Source organism: Ascaphus truei, chromosome 18 (assembly GCF_040206685.1).
Source record: "Ascaphus truei isolate aAscTru1 chromosome 18, aAscTru1.hap1, whole genome shotgun sequence".
NCBI classification, from domain to species: domain Eukaryota; kingdom Metazoa; phylum Chordata; class Amphibia; order Anura; family Ascaphidae; genus Ascaphus; species Ascaphus truei.
The window spans coordinates 586,560-602,780 of NC_134500.1; the positions used below are offsets into that span (position 1 = coordinate 586,560).

The 16,221-nt window shown below is 45.1% G+C and overlaps 1 protein-coding gene across 2 annotated transcripts in view; it reads left to right on the top strand.

The window, feature by feature from the left end:
- The window catches only part of ANPEP (alanyl aminopeptidase, membrane), a 67,929-nt gene that overhangs the window by 31,835 nt on the left and 19,873 nt on the right, over positions 1-16,221 (top strand). For both annotated transcript variants that reach the window (XM_075575137.1, XM_075575138.1), the window contains 12 exons: positions 2,109-2,245; positions 4,508-4,637; positions 4,973-5,127; positions 5,488-5,601; positions 7,165-7,308; positions 7,571-7,636; positions 7,896-7,961; positions 10,675-10,850; positions 11,030-11,106; positions 11,594-11,727; positions 12,187-12,242; positions 13,589-13,736. In XM_075575137.1, coding sequence (XP_075431252.1) covers positions 2,109-2,245; positions 4,508-4,637; positions 4,973-5,127; positions 5,488-5,601; positions 7,165-7,308; positions 7,571-7,636; positions 7,896-7,961; positions 10,675-10,850; positions 11,030-11,106; positions 11,594-11,727; positions 12,187-12,242; positions 13,589-13,736 — 1,403 coding nt within the window. The remainder of the gene's footprint in view (positions 1-2,108; positions 2,246-4,507; positions 4,638-4,972; positions 5,128-5,487; positions 5,602-7,164; positions 7,309-7,570; positions 7,637-7,895; positions 7,962-10,674; positions 10,851-11,029; positions 11,107-11,593; positions 11,728-12,186; positions 12,243-13,588; positions 13,737-16,221) is intronic.

A 16,221-nucleotide genomic window follows, 5' to 3' on the forward strand; every position in this document is an offset into this window, starting at 1 on the left:
GGGGGAGGGGCAAAGGGAGTGCGCTGAGCTGGGCTACTCAGCTGCACTTACCTGGGGCAAAACAAAAATACAAATAAATAACCAAAAATAACTTAACTCCAAGCGTTTAAATTAAACAGTGCCCTAAAGGTTTAGAAACCCAATTATTATTATTATTTTTTTTAAACAAATAAACCAATAAATAGTGTTGAATGTATATGCTTTTTGATGCCCTTTTGTGGGAGCTCAAATCACAGACATCCTCTCACTACTAGGACAGCACACATTGTGCTGTGATCACCCTCCAATCGTGGGGTTTTTATAATTACGTTTCCTTTTATTATTCACTTAATTCTGTGTTTTTAGTCAATGTTGTAACTTTGTAACTCAGGTTAACACATTGCGGATACATTGTATTACTGTACGTTAATGTATCCTCTGTGTTGCAGCTCTGGGGAGGTCCTGTCTCATTGTTCTTAATTGTACAGTATATGTATTAAAGGTTACTTTGTCCAGGTCCCTATACATCTCTATAGGGTGTTTTACCCACTTGGAGTATTTAGGGGTACACCTCCTCTAAAGGCTAGGCCTTTTCTCTCTTCATTTTCTAATAGAGATTAAATAGAACATGTTTTCTGACACACACAATTAGTGAAGCGCGGGAACAGGGTGAAGCGCGGGAACAGGGTGAAGCGCGGGAACAGGGTGAAGGGCGGGAACAGGGTGAAGGGCGGGAACAGGGTGAAGGGCGGGAACAGGGTGAAGGGCGGGAACAGGGTGAAGGGCGGGAACAGGGTGAAGGGCGGGAACAGGGTGAAGGGCGGGAACAGGGTGAAGGGCGGGAACAGGGTGAAGGGCGGGAACAGGGTGAAGGGCGGGAACAGGGTGAAGGGCGGGAACAGGGTGAAGGGCGGGAACAAGGTGAAGGGCGGGAACAAGGTGAAGGGCGGGAACAAGGTGAAGGGCGGGAACAAGGTGAAGGGCGGGAACAGGGTGAAGGGCGGGAACAAGGTGAAGGGCGGGAACAGGGTGAAGGGCGGGAACAAGGTGAAGGGCGGGAACAAGGTGAAGTGCAGCTGTCACTGTGGTGCCAGCCATCAGCTTGTTGATCTCACTTTGCTAAAGCTGTGGCCTAGAAAAGCAGTGGTTGTCAGTTCTAGTCCTGTTTGGTCTGACACTATTCCAGTCATTAGTCACTAATCTAATAGGCACATTAGTCCTTTCCAGAAACTGGCTTCCTTTAAAGCAGCAGTCCAAGCTACTGTTGTTTTTTTTTTAAATTATTATTATAATTTTTCTCTTTAATATGTGCATCAATACAATTCACACAATAAGTGATTAGCGAAGTTGACGATCGATCCATTCTGCTGTGATCGATCGGCGAAGATTCGGCTCGGGAGTTCACTAAATGGCTGTTGGTGCAGCAGAAGAGGTCCAAAGATGCAAAGTTCTGTGTGAAAGATCATGTGACCAGGCAGTCACTAGATACAATTGGTGCACTGCTAGAGAGAGGGCAGGAATCAAAAAGGGGTGTGCCACAGCCTGTTTCAGGAGGAGGTGTGACTTTGTAAATGGTTGCTATAGAAACAAAACCACTTGTTACATTATAATACATTAAAAATGTCATTTAGAATTGTTATTTAAAAAAAGCTACGAGTATTTTCTCATAGTACAGAACTTATTTATTTTTAAAAACCACGTGTAGGATATTGCTTGGACTGCAGCTTTAAAAGCTTGCCACTTCCACTTCCTGGTTGACAATGTAATGTTCCTTGTAGAGGGCACCTGAGAAGCCTGTGAGAACCGCTAATAGATTAGCAACATGTGTGCGCAGCTGTAAAGTAGGATGTGACCGTGGTGCAAGCCATTAGCTGTTTGGGCTCACACTGCTAGAACTGTGGCCTAGAAAAGCAGTGGTTGTGGGTTCTAGTCATTAGGTTGGTATCTTAGGCTTAGTATTCTCTTTCTCTCTATCCGGATGTATTTTCTGGGAAACAAATTTTTACAGTTTCGCCCATCCCTAGCTGTGACTGCATACGGCATCACGACCCAGCTGACTGAGCCTGTCCATGACATGCTTGATCTTGAGACTAACATTTACTCTGACACTAATGTTTACATTACTTTAGGTAACAGTAGTATAACTGAAAATAATCAAACATGGACAGTCACACAGTTTGGAAAAACCCCGAAGATGTCCACGTATCTTTTGGCATTCATTGTGTCTGAGTTTGACAGCATTGAAGAACGTAACGGTGAACCTCAGGTAAGTTTGGATGTGAAGTTACACCTGCATATCCCTTGTTCAACAGCATATTATGTATGTATGTATGTACCAATGTACCAACCGTGTATCCAGTGAAATACAGAGGTATTAAACAAGAGGTCATATGGAGAATAATAATAGCATGTTCTTGTATAGCGCTGCTAGTTTTACGTAGCACTTTACAGACACAGGTCTGTAAATACGCCCCTTGGATCTTACAATCTATGTTTTTGGTGCCTGAGGCACAGGGACATAAAGTAACTTGCCCAAGGTCACAAGTAGCCGACACCGGGAATTGAACCAGGTTCCCCTGCTTCAAACTCGGTGGCAGTCAGTGTCTTTCCTCACTGAGACACTCCCTCTCCAACTTCTTCTCCAAGAAGAATACAAATAGCGAGAAGTGCTTCAAATATAAATGTAAACTTTGGGAGAAAGGAGAGCATAGTTTAGTGCAGTCGGTTGATACAGATGTAACGGGTTTCCCCCCCCCCCCCAATCGCAGATTGTACTGTGGGAGCGGAGAAACGTGCAACGTTACCATATGTGTGTGGTGCGGTACCTGTTGGTTCACAGGAGGGCTGAGCTTCCGCTAAGGGAACCTGGGGCAATTACAATGCTATGGACAACAACTTACTCGGTACAGCGCCTCCACCTGCGATGGCTCCCACTATAGGGGGAGTGGTTCCTCGCAGGACGATACACAATAACCACGTACTACAGATTGGATAATAACTAATGCCTTTACTAACATGTACAGAGAACGGGTAACATCAACACATAGCAACAAGTATCCCTCGCTAAGGGCCACCTGACTACGGCGTCTCGCAGGACGCTAACGCTAACTTGCACCACAGCAGGTGCCACACTTTATGCGTCACGGCGGAATGGCGGACGCTAACACCTTAAGCGCCACGGCGGACGATAACACCATATGCGTCACAGCAGACGCTAACCTTATGCGTCACGTCGGACGCTCACCTTCCAAAGAGTGATCCCACCCTGTGTCCAGTAACCCCAACCCAATGTCTCGCACTCCCAAGTCATATACCAATGTGTGTGTGACTGCGCAGCCACTATGTCTGGTGATAGGCCTTGTTGGTGCACGTGAGTTTGTGGGTTACCTGCCCGGGCTCCAGCCACGGGTGCTGCTATACCACTGGGGTTGGATCCGCCGGGATATCCTCCTACACGTTGGGTGAATTCCGGCGTGGATAATATCACCGCAGCTCCGCACCGTCGGTACCTTGGCGAAGATCTGCCTGCTGCCAGCAGGCCGCAGTCACTGCTTGCTCAGCCTCCGTGACGATAGTCCAGCTCTCTTTAAGGCTAGGGCTTGAGCCCAAGCCTCGTGGCGGGAACCACAGCGTCCGCTGGATCCCTAACTAGCGAATAGCTAATGGGGCAGGGTCCCTAACCTAGGGCCTGTCCCTACAACACTCAACTAGTGTGACTCAGGGCTATCTGGGGCCTAGGGGAATTGCTGGCCTAGTGCAGAGAGTCACTGACCCCTGCACCTTACCTCCTTCCCCTAGCTGCTCCAGTCACCAACTCCTGTGTGCAAAAACCCCGCGAAATGTATCCATTCCCTGAAAGCAGGGAGCTCCTGCAGCCCTATTGGCTCCCTGGCGTCACATGGGGTTCCCTAAGGCTCATGGGATCTGTAGTCCCTGGCCAATACCTTCCCTGGTAGGCTAGGGCTTCGCGGGCTTACCTCTGCGCATGCGCGAGCTGACACGTTCTCCCGCACCTGCTCTAATTGCGCATGCGCGAGCTGTCTTTCAATGGCGGCGCCCTGCTCCGCGGACCCCCGAGACCCCAGCAACGCGATCGCGGCCTCGGCAACCGGCCCGATCGCGTCCCCGGCAACCGGCCCGCCCGCGTCCCTAGCAACCGGCCGCAACTATAAACAACGCGCGGCTCGCGTATCAAAAGGAGGGGGTGAGTGCGCAAGGGGGGACCTGGCTACACAGAGCTATGGAAATGCATAATTAAAAATTGCTTTCAGAGATTCTTGAAGATGGGGTGAAAAAGCACTTGGCTGGTAGCGAGAGGGTGGGAGGTCTTAAGGTGAGGAGTGGCAAGAGTGGATTTAGTCATTTACGCAGTACAAAGTAGCAAGGATTTGAGAGAGACAAGACTTCAGAAGAGAGCAAGACATAAACCCATACATAGCAAGAGGTGAGAGCATAGGCATGAAGGAGATGGTATGGAATGTGACCTGCATATATTCAGTGTTGAATACAATATGTTGCATTTCTGTAGGTTCAGATCTGGGGACGTAAAAAAGCTATTACAGTTGAAGATCACGGAAGATATGCTTTGAATGTCACAAGGCCAATTCTGAAATTTTTGGAGAGCTATTATAATACCAGCTATCCTCTCCCAAAGTCAGGTGTGTATAATCAATCCGACAAATACCTTTTGCAAAATAATTTTTTTTAGAAAACCATCAAAGATAAGGATAGAAAATATTTAAAATACTAGCATTAAGAATTCTGTATTTGTTGTTGGAGTTCTAAGAAGGGTGTTCAAGTGCAAATGCTGCTTCTGTAGCTTTTATCGGGTAGACAAAGGTTTGAATAAAATTAAATGAATACTCTGATCATGCCTATGTTTTTGTTTTAATCAAACACAGTGGATAGAATTGATAAAGATGTAATTTTCCTAGTTGTGTGATTTATTTGCATGTAAGTAATGCGTTTCCTGCTAACAGATTATTTCCTCTAGACCAAATAGCTCTACCAGACTTTAGTGCAGGAGCCATGGAGAACTGGGGGCTGGTGACATACCGGGAAACTGCCCTACTGTATGACCCTCTTGTATCATCCATTGGTAACAAGGAGAGAGTGGTCACAGTGATAGCCCATGAGCTTGCTCATCAGGTATATTGCATTTTCTCTCCTCTTTTCACGCCTCTGCATTTCCTCTTCTAATACTAGAACCCCAATCTGTTATCTTGTAGCCAACTAATTTACGCTATAACAATACGTGTCGCGCATATGTATTGCTGTTGCTGCAGTTGTCATATATAGTTCCAATTTTGTAGTAGTTGTAGAACACTGACCAAATAAATTAGTTTCAAATCCGCAGTGCCCCGATTCATCTTTCTTTCTTCTTTATTAATGTGGATGATACCATGTTTTCTACCGCATTTAAAAAAAATACATTTTAATGTGAAAGTACAGTTAGGCAAGTTATACCATTTTTTTTTATTCCTCTGTTAATCTTATTTGTTTTCTTAGTGGTTTGGAAATCTTGTGACCATAAGATGGTGGAATGATCTTTGGCTGAACGAAGGTTTTGCCAGCTATGTGGAGTACTTGGGAGCGGACTTTGCCGAGCCGACCTGGCACATAGTATGTTTTGTTATAAATATTGCTAATATCTAGGTGAAAATACAGCATTAAACCTTTCACTGCCAGTATCATCGATCGATAACACATTACACTTCAATGTGTTTCAAGCCCATCTGGCAACAAAAGGTTTGAATTAGCCAAAAAAAAGAGTCACATGTCTGTTCCAGTTACCAATATGATATATGCTAATGTGCCCCGTGGACCTGAATTGCTCTGATTTGCAGATCTGTCAACATGAAGTGACATAGTAGTCAATGGGCTAGATTTGGGCAAGATCTGCACTTAAAGCATCCTGGCTGCTTGGTTTTTTTTGGGGGGGGTTTACAGTGTAGGAACTGTTGGAACTCATAATGAAATTCTTCAGCTCTGGGGACCCTCTGGTCTTCAAGATACTTACTTACTGGTAAGACTTCAGTTGGGAAAAGTGGTCCACCGAATCTGGCAGGTCCTGCAGGCCAATAGGAAGTCTCAACATAATTGTTTGGGGCTTCCTATTGGTCAGTTATTTAAATCTCCTTTAAAATCTAGGAAGTGATACTAGTAACTTCACCCGTCAGTATCTCGGATAGTGTGAGGTTCCCTGAGCTAAAAATTGCTGGGCTCCCCTCCGGAGGACCCCCAAATCCCCTGCTGAAACCAATGAGGTAAAAAAGGGGGCATAGGTAGCGAACGGGAATAGTGTGCTACTAGACAGTGGTATAATATCAGGGCTATATATAAATGATTAGGGGTTAAATTATCCAAACATCAATACCACGTCAGCATATATACACACAATGTGTCTCAGTGCAAACCCAAACCATTAACATATATAAAGTTCATGTGTACAGTATACCAAGAGTCCTAAAGACAATAAGGTTCTTATCTTAGGAAAACCAGGCCCCCGTCCTTGATGTGATGTTTTCCGGACTCCTCCTCCAGCACGCGGAGAAAATGAAAGCGAAAGAAACGCCCGGAGCCTAACGCCGTTTAATTATAAAAACCACAGTAATCGTCCTGCGGTATCTGTCTCTTTTCCTCTGCGGGCCGGTCTGCGCTCGAGGGGTGTGGTTGCCTCCGTAATGTCCCAGGCAAGGTGCTCCGTCCCGGTGATTGGCTGGAGCGGACTGAGGGAGATACCGCAGGACGATTTCTGCCGGCACCGCACTTCCCCTGAAAAGTGTGAACGCTGTTTTATATACTTTCTGTCTTATATTGGATACCTTGTGAGGCTGATACCAATTGTTTTATTCTGTTTTTTTTTTATCATTTAACTGTTATACTATGGGGGGCGTTGTTTGCGCTTTCTGTTTTACTTTTTCTCCACATTCGTTAGGTAGGATTGCTGCTTTAAAATAAATACTTTTATTTTATCAAGATGTATATATGCCTTAACCTGCTCGTATAGACGACATACAAAGTGAGCCTAATGTATCCATTGTAGCTATAGTTGTAGACACAAACAATTCCAGAATGAGTACTCTTCGATTTGCTGCTTTCTGTATTTGTTTACTGAATTAGTTTTATTTCCCACGTTCGGTGTGTTGAAATAATTAGTAATCCATTTGAGTCAAACTCTTGCAGAAAGACTTGATCGTGCTGAATGACGTTCATAGAGTCATGGCGGTTGATGCATTGGCTTCCTCCCATCCACTCACATCAAAGGAGGAGGACGTAAACACCCCAGCTGAAATTAGTGAACTCTTTGACTCCATCACTTACAGCAAGGTAAGTTATTTCACTATTATCACTACTGTTGCCCTTCTTGCGGAAGGGCCTGTAAGCTTGGCAGATCTCCCAGGCAAGCAATAGGTTAAATCTATTACTATGAATTATAGGAATTCTTATCCTAGACTTTTTACTAAAAATATTAATCATTAAGAACATTTTTACATCATTTTTGTAGATCCACCTTAGCTCTTTTTTGTTGTTGTTTTGTTTACTAAATGTTTTATCGAATAATCCAGTTGTTCTTTTCCTCTTCATTTAGGGAGCTTCAGTCATCCGGATGTTGGCTGAATTTCTTACAGAGGAACTATTTATTAAGGGACTTGCTGTAAGTACATGTGTCTCCTCAGTACAACAAGAATGTTGGCATGTTCTCAAGTGACACAGAACATGTAATCCCGATGAAGACCAGAAAACATACAGCACATCCATAACCCATTGTTTTTGCTTTAGTAGCAATTCCTTTTAAATATTTGAAATTTATTGTCCGTAAAAAAACAAAATTATTAACACCACACAAACTATAAACATCAGAAAACAAATTAATATTGTCATAAAAAAATAACAATTTTTGTTTTGTTTTTCAGTCATACCTGAAGGCGTTTTCTTATGATAACACTGTGTACAATGATCTCTGGGACCATTTGCAAATGGTAAGCACAGCATTGTTATAAGGTGCTAAGGGAAAAATAGAATATATATTTTGATTAATTACAAGTTATAGGAGTTTTAGTTGAGGCGATTAACTTGTATTTTGTTCAAACTCATCAGGAAGCACTAAAGGGGAGATTTACTAGCAGATGATCCAGACAGGGCTGTCTTCTGGGGCCACAAGACCCTTTCCAGGTACCACTGTAATTATTAAGCACCTGGAAGGTGTCTTGCGGCTGCTGGTAGAGACAGTGCGGGTCCAGAAGACAAGGTGTAAAGAAGGCATGGACCTGGAGGCGCGGTGTGAAGAAGGCATGGACCTGGAGACGCGGGGTGAAGAAGGCATGGACCTGGAGACGCGGGGTGAAGAAGGCATGGACCTGGAGACGCGGGGTGAAGAAGGCATGGACCTGGAGGCGCGGTGTGAAGAAGGCATGGACCTGGAGGCGCGGTGTGAAGAAGGCATGGACCTGGAGACGCGGGGTGAAGAAGGCATGGACCTGGAGGTGCGGGGTGAAGAAGGCATGGACCTGGAGGCGTGGGGTGAAGAAGGCATGGACCTGGAGGTGCGGGGTGAACATGGCATGGACCTGGAGTCGCGGGGTTAAGAAGGCATGGACCTGGAGGCGTGGGGTGAAGAAGGCATGGACCTGGAGGCGCGGGGTGAAGAAGGCATGGACCTGGAGGCACGGGGTGAAGAAGGCATGGACCTGGAGACGCGGGGTGAAGAAGGCATGGACCTGGAGACACGGGGTGAAGAAGGCATGGACCTGGAGGCGCGGGGTGAAGAAGGCATGGACCTGGAGGCGTGGGGTGAAGAAGGCATGGACCTGGAGGCGCGGGGTGAAGAAGGTATGGACCTGGAGACGCGGGGTGAAGAAGGCATAGACCTGGAGGTGCGGGGTGAAGAAGGCATGGACCTGGAGGTGCGGGGTGAAGAAGGCATGGACCTGGAGGTGCGGGGTGAAGAAGGCATGGACCTGGAGGCGCGGGGTGAAGAAGGCATGGACCTGGAGACGCGGGGTGAAGAAGGCATAGACCTGGAGGTGCGGGGTGAAGAAGGCATGGACCTGGAGGTGCGGGGTGAAGAAGGCATGGACCTGGAGGTGCGGGGTGAAGAAGGCATGGACCTGGAGGCGCGGGGTGAAGAAGGCATGGACCTGGAGGCGCGGGGTGAAGAGGGCATGGACCTGGAGACGCGGGGTGAAGAAGGCATGGACCTGGAGGCGCGGGGTGAAGAAGGCATGGACCTGGAGGCGCGATGTGAAGAAGTCATGAAACAGCAGGCCAAGATATTAAAATGATCTTATTTTAATATAAGACAATATTAGTAAGTGACGGTAGTCACACCGCCATCCTGGGCATGCGTCTGAGTGGGAATCTGAGCCTGTAATGAGCCATGTGATTTTTATTTTTATTTTAAATGTTATTGGTTAATAAAATAAATATAATAAAAAGTATTGTACTTTTATAGTCTATTGTATGTAAAATACATGTACAATACAATATACAATAAAAATACAATTTTTATATCATTTATTTAAATTAACATTAGCACATATTACAATATCATATAAATTATCTCATGTATGAATTATTGGGCCTACATTTCCAATGGTTTGCATTAATTATATGGTATTAATTTAGCTTTAAGTCAATCTAGTTCTTCCAGAGCCCCTACTTCAAGACTCGGTGCAGCTAGAAGAAGCTTTCAAACCATTTAAATACATTTCCCCAAGACGCTGTCTGATTTCCATAAGACAGCTTTGTATATACATCAGAACGCGTCACAGGTTTTGTAATGCTGTGGTCCGGAGCTCCACTTAATATCCCCTTATGTTCTCTAAAGACAAACTGAGTTACTGCAAGAAATAACTCCGTGTGTTATATTATCCAGTTGGTAAAATTATTAAAACAGCTTCTCAAAATCATCCCAAAGTCATCCCACGGTCTCCCCACTAACTCATGCATCGCAATTCCGTTATATTGCACAGCTGCAGTTTAGCTGCTCCACTTTTTCACCCAAACTTGTCTGCCCTGGGAAAGGTGTATTCAGTTTAATTGTAGTTATATTGATTATACAGAAGCCTCTAGGGATGGAACTCCTGCGTTTCCATATAACATGTCTCCTTTATGATTTTCTTCTAATGATCCTTTGTGTAAGAACATGCAGCTTCTCCAAAATCATCATGGCTTGTATAATAACAAGGCTGAATATGAGACCACCTTCCCTATAACCCATGGTTCCATATCTTAAAAGGCACCCAAAATGTGGCCAGTCTTCTTGTCAAATCACCATAATGGTGTTCATGCTGGTGATACTGACTTATGGTGGTCACTATCTGTTTATATTCTACATTGCAATGTTAACTTATGATTTCATATTTATTTTATAACATTACAAAATAAGTAAAATACAGAGGGGTCTATGTATCAACGTAGAGAGAAGAGTGTTTTGATGCACTGCTCCGTTTTTTGGAGCAGGGTTGTGGTATATGTAATCACTGGTATTCTGCATTTTAGACGCCACGTCGGATATGGTGGATTTTCTGGGGGAAAATAATGGTGCAGAGATGCAGAATGTGATATATCTTATTATAATATGTGCACCATGTATTAGAAATTAGCAATCGGATTACTCAGCTATTGATGAATAACAACAAAGTTTGTGTTTCTGTTATGAATGATGTCGTTACGTAATCTCTTCTTACACAGGCTATGGATGACCAGACTTCTGTAAATCTTCCTCTGTCCATTAAACAAATCATGGATACGTGGGTCTTACAGATGGGATTCCCAATGGTGACAATAAACACACTAACTGGAGTTATAACCCAAAAACACTTCCTTTTGGATCCAGACTCAAAAGTCACTCGTCCATCTGAGTTTAAGTATGTATGAGAATCAAAACAAGTCATGTTTCAAAGTAATAGACGAGTATTTAGTGAGTTGTTTTTTCAAGTTTTTCAAGCCGCAGGTGGTTTTATTTTGCTCATAGAACAGGTACTTGGAACATTTGTTCTGTCTGCTTCTTGCATAAGGATTCAATTTTCTACCAAATCTTTTTCAGTTACACATGGATTGTGCCACTTACATACACTAAAAATGGTGCTGAGCAGCAAAGCTACTGGCTTAAAGGTGTCTCAGGTATGAATGACTCCTCTATACCTAAAATACTCCAGGTCCATAATAAGTACTGTAGTATGCTCTCTTGTCAGGATGGTTGGCCCATCTTCAGACATGAAATATTTCTCCGTTGGTAAGAACTCAACTCCGATGCTTTTATCTGGTGGCTCCAAGACCCAAATATATGTCTCACACTTTCCCAAGTATCACCGATGACTTACTTTCCAGCTGAGTGCTGCAGTGCCACCAACGCTAACCTTGCCTAATGAAGCACCTTTGCATGTTATTTATTTTAGTAGGGGAAATGTGGGTCACTTCTTTGTATAATCATCACCTATATTTGCATGCCAGTAGGCTAGACATATGGTAGTGCTAGTATATAGCTGGTGTGTACTGCCATGTCCGTGTAATGAATGATAATATACCAACAGAAAAAGCTGTCTGCACGATGTGATTATCACACAGGGTTGTAAATGATAATGCTTTTCTTTTGTCACTTTGTGATTAGAGACAAACAATACATTTAAGACTAGCGGAGGTGAATGGCTTCTCGCAAACATCAACGTAACGGGGTACTACAGGGTTAATTATGATGATGGAAACTGGGGCAAGATCATCGATCAGCTTGAGACCGATCACAGTGTAAGTGTCTTGGGATAAACAATGATTCCTCCTTACTCTTTTATAGCTCTCATACCAAGTCATGTACATAATACAATAATACATACAATGTAACACTGGGGTTAAACAAGGAGATTTGAGTTAAATAGAGTACCATCTACAGAAATAAATGGAAACAGGAAACAATGTGAAAGTGTAGCTCCTGGCCCAGAGAGCTTGCAATCTAATGTATTACTAGAGCGAAGCTTTCAATGCCCCCAAATAATTCGGATATTTGAAATGTTTCCCTACATTCTTAATTAGTCCCTCTCAAATCCACTAATTAATGCATTGAAGGAACCGCCACCACTGAGAGATACAAGGGAACACATTGTAGCTTGGGTTAGAGGACTCGATTTACCAGGTCAAAGTAAAGACTTTGTTACAGTAAGGCTGAGAGAGGGTTAATACTGATTTACACATTTCCATTGTGTCTTGTAGGCAATTCCTGTTATAAACCGAGCGCAGATCATTGACGATGCCTTTAATTTAGCGAGGTAAGCGCATGGGTGGGGGGGACTGGAACTGTAGATCTGGCGCCTTAAGAGTAGCCACTGATCCAAGAAGCTTCATGATTACTTCAGTGGTTTCCATAGCATGTGATATGTTCCCCAGCACACGGGGATTCCATGGCGTGTGATATGTTCCCCAGTACACACGGTTTCCATAGCATGTGATATGTTCCCCAGAACACGGGGTTTCCATAGCATGTGATATGTTCCCCAGAACACGGGGTTTCTATGGTGTGTGATATGTTCCCCAGTACACGGGGTTTCTATGGCATGTGATATGTTCCCCAGCACACAGGGTTTCTATGGCATGTGATATGTTCCCCAGCACACGGGGTTTCTATGGCAGGTGATATGTTCCCCAGCACACAGGGTTTCTATGGCGTGTGATATGTTCCCCAGCACACGGGGTTTCTATGGCGTGTGATATGTTCCCCAACACACTTGGTTTCTGTGGCATGTGATAAGTTCCCCAGCACACGGGGTTTCTATGGCATGACTGCTTTATCCATTACTGGAACCCTTGTTGTCACGGCTGAACATCTGGAGATAAATGAATATTTGTAGCATTAATGTTCACAGGTATGCCCTGGCGAGCCGAATAATGGGTCTCATAATACTGTCTTAGCAGTGGGAACCTCCCAGTTCAGGAAACTTACGTGGATGGAGATAGAGCCTACAAGGTCACTTCAGTATTGCCAACCTAGCGCCATGTCATCTTGAGACTTTGGTCCAGTCATTATATTCTAACACAAATTCCACTTCATTCTGGTAAGCAAAAGTCTTGAATCTCTATAGACAATGGTAACTTGGAAAACCAGAAGTGGGTCCCATCATCATGCTGACATGGAGCCAGGTTGGCAACCATTGCGCTGTTTCTACATGACTCCAGGGCAGCAAGCATCATAGAAGAGGGCAAATGCTTCTACCTAAATATCACCCTTTCTCTGGAATTGTGGGGCCTCTGGGTTAATAACCATATTAGTTTTACGCTATGAAACCCCAGAAAGGGGAGGTTCATCCTTGGATGTTGCTGCTTTAAATGCCAAAAACCTACTAATAAGAGGTCACAGAGATTTTATCAAACTACGAATATTAAACTGCATTTGTTACTTTTATGTGATATATTCTGTTTTATTTATTAAACACAAATGAAGGTGGGATTTGAGTGTCATTGAGCATTTATAATATAATAATTTATAATAGCCAATAAATCTATGATTTGTTTTCTAAACAACTTGTTGTTTTTTTCTGACAAACGTATTTTCTTTTCTGCCAAGATAACTCCTCCATGCACATGCAGAGTGATTACGTGATTCTCCATTATGTTTTAGGGCAAAACACATACTCACCACAAGAGCCCTGGATACCACACTATTCCTCGCTAAGGATGTGGAATACATGCCTTGGCAGGCAGCTCTGGGCAGCTTAAATTACTTTACACAGATGTTTGATCGCACAGAAGTTTATGGACCCATGCAGGTGACGACTCTATTAAAGGCTCCCACAGCACCATTCTGTTATTTACATTTAGTCACATCTGTGCTGATGCAGCTTTTCCCCATTGCAAGTTTGCAACACCGCAGTAACCAGGATTCTGTATGCTTGGAAAGGGAAAACAGTGTTAGCAAAACTATAACGGATCAAGAATAAAATAATGACCATGATTTGCTATCATTTCAATGTATTGCAGTGTTGGACTAGGGCATGAGAGCCAATTGTATGTGTGAGGGAATGACATGGGGGGAGGGGGGTTTGGCTAACATGGGGGACTTCCCTGTGCAAAGCGAGCAGGGACCTTGCAGTCACTTGTTCTGTAAACCTGGTGAAAGGCTATCTTGTATGGACTGTTTTTTCTTCACGTCGGTCTGAATAAGAAGCTCTGTTCTTAGCTGCGTTACGCTGTGAGGTGAACCCCTTGTCTGATGGACCAGGAGATGCACACACATGGTGTAAGGATCCCCTCTGGTCAGTTACTTAACTCCGACACATATACGTGAATTCTTCCCACTCCTCGTCTTACCCTCAGAAATAATGTTGGGCACGAGAGAGGAGCAGGCGGTTTTTATCAGCTCACTATCATTAACTGGAGGGGGAGGGGGAGTGGTTGTGGCTCTCGGGCTGGGGGCCGGGGCCAATCCGAGACGTTTATTCCCAGACAATAAAATGCTCCTTGTGGGTGCTGTAAATAGGAGGCTTTTAAAGCTCATCTTACTGGCTGCGGATCTGAGAATAGGGGAAGCGTGCAGAGGTTTACGCACCCAACCCAAAAGTTTAATGTGCTTATTCATCAGGTGAAGCTGAAATTTGGGATTGTGTAACATTTATATCCATAGAATCAGTTCTAGCATTTAGGTATAGGAGAATGTATACAGACCTTGGTAAAGTACACACGTGCCTATGTGATTTCTCCGGCTGGCCTCGTTGCGTTCTGCAAATAAACCCGTCCTGCGCTGCGACATGGTCCGAGGCAGACGTAATAGCCCATCAGTATAACAAAGCGGGGTCCCTGGGTTTGAATGGGACTCCAGCTGTGTGAATCCTACCGGGTTCCAGCTGTCTGTAAGAGACGCGCAGACAGAGACTGAATCAGTCACTCTACCTACGCGCCTCTATCCGGCGATCGCGGGGATTTTATTTTAATAATACAGTACTGTAGCAGGGGGTCTCCGGAGCTGAACCGCATTGATTTCAGGTCCGGAGATCCCCTGCTTCCCGAGATACAGGCCCCGGTATGGGGTGCCGGTATCTCCTAAGCATTTAAATGTCCCGGTCATGTGATGTGGGAGAATTTAAACATGGCCACCGGCCTGGATACTGGCACCCCATTACTGGGGCCTGTAACTCGGGAAGCAGGGGATCCCCGGACCTGAAATCAATGCGGTTCAGCTCCGGAGACCCCCTACTACAGTACTGTATTATTAAAATTAAATAAAATCCCTGCGATAGGCCTGTTCCAGGCGCGTAGGTAGAGTGACAGATTCAGTCTATCTCTGACTGCGCGTCTCCTACAACACAGCTGGAACCCGTCGGATTCACACAGCGGGAGTTCCATTCAAACGCAGGGACCCCGCTGTGTTATTCCGATGGGATATTAAGCCTGGCCGCAGGGACCCCGCTGTGTTATTCCGATGGGATATTAAGCCTGGCCGCAGGGACCCGCTGTGTTATTCCGATGGGATATTAAGTCTGGCCGCAGGGACCCGCTGTGTTATTCCGATGGGATATTAAGCCTGGCCGCAGGGACCCGCTGTGTTATTCCGATGGGATATTAAGTCTGGCCGCAGAGACCCCGCTGTGTTATTCCGATGGGATATTAAGCCTGGCCGCAGGGAAATCGCTGTGTTATTCCGATGGGATATTAAGTCTGGCCGCAGGGACCCGCAGTGTTATTCCGATGGGATATTAAGTCTGGCCGCAGGGACCCGCTGTGTTATTCCGATGGGATATTAAGCCTGGCCGCAGGGACCCGCTGTGTTATTCCGATGGGATATTAAGTCTGGCCGCAGGGAAATCGCTGTGTTATTCCGATGGGATATTAAGTCTGGCCGCAGAGACCCCGCTGTGTTATTCCGATGGGATATTAAGTCTGGCCGCAGGGACCCCGCTGTGTTATTCCGATGGGATATTAAGTCTGGCCGCATGGACCCGCAGTGTTATTCCGATGGGATATTAAGTCTGGCCGCAGGGACCCCGCTGTGTTATTCCGATGGGATATTAAGTCTGGCCGCAGGGACCCGCTGTGTTATTCCGATGGGATATTAAGTCTGGCCGCAGGGAAATCGCTGTGTTATTCCGATGGGATATTAAGTCTGGCCGCAGGGAAATCGCTGTGTTATTCCGATGGGATATTAAGCCTGGCCGCAGGGACCCGCTGTGTTATTCCGATGGGATATTAAGTCTGGCCGCAGAGACCCCGCTGTGTTATTCCGATGGGATATTAAGCCTGGCCGCAGAGACCCCGCTG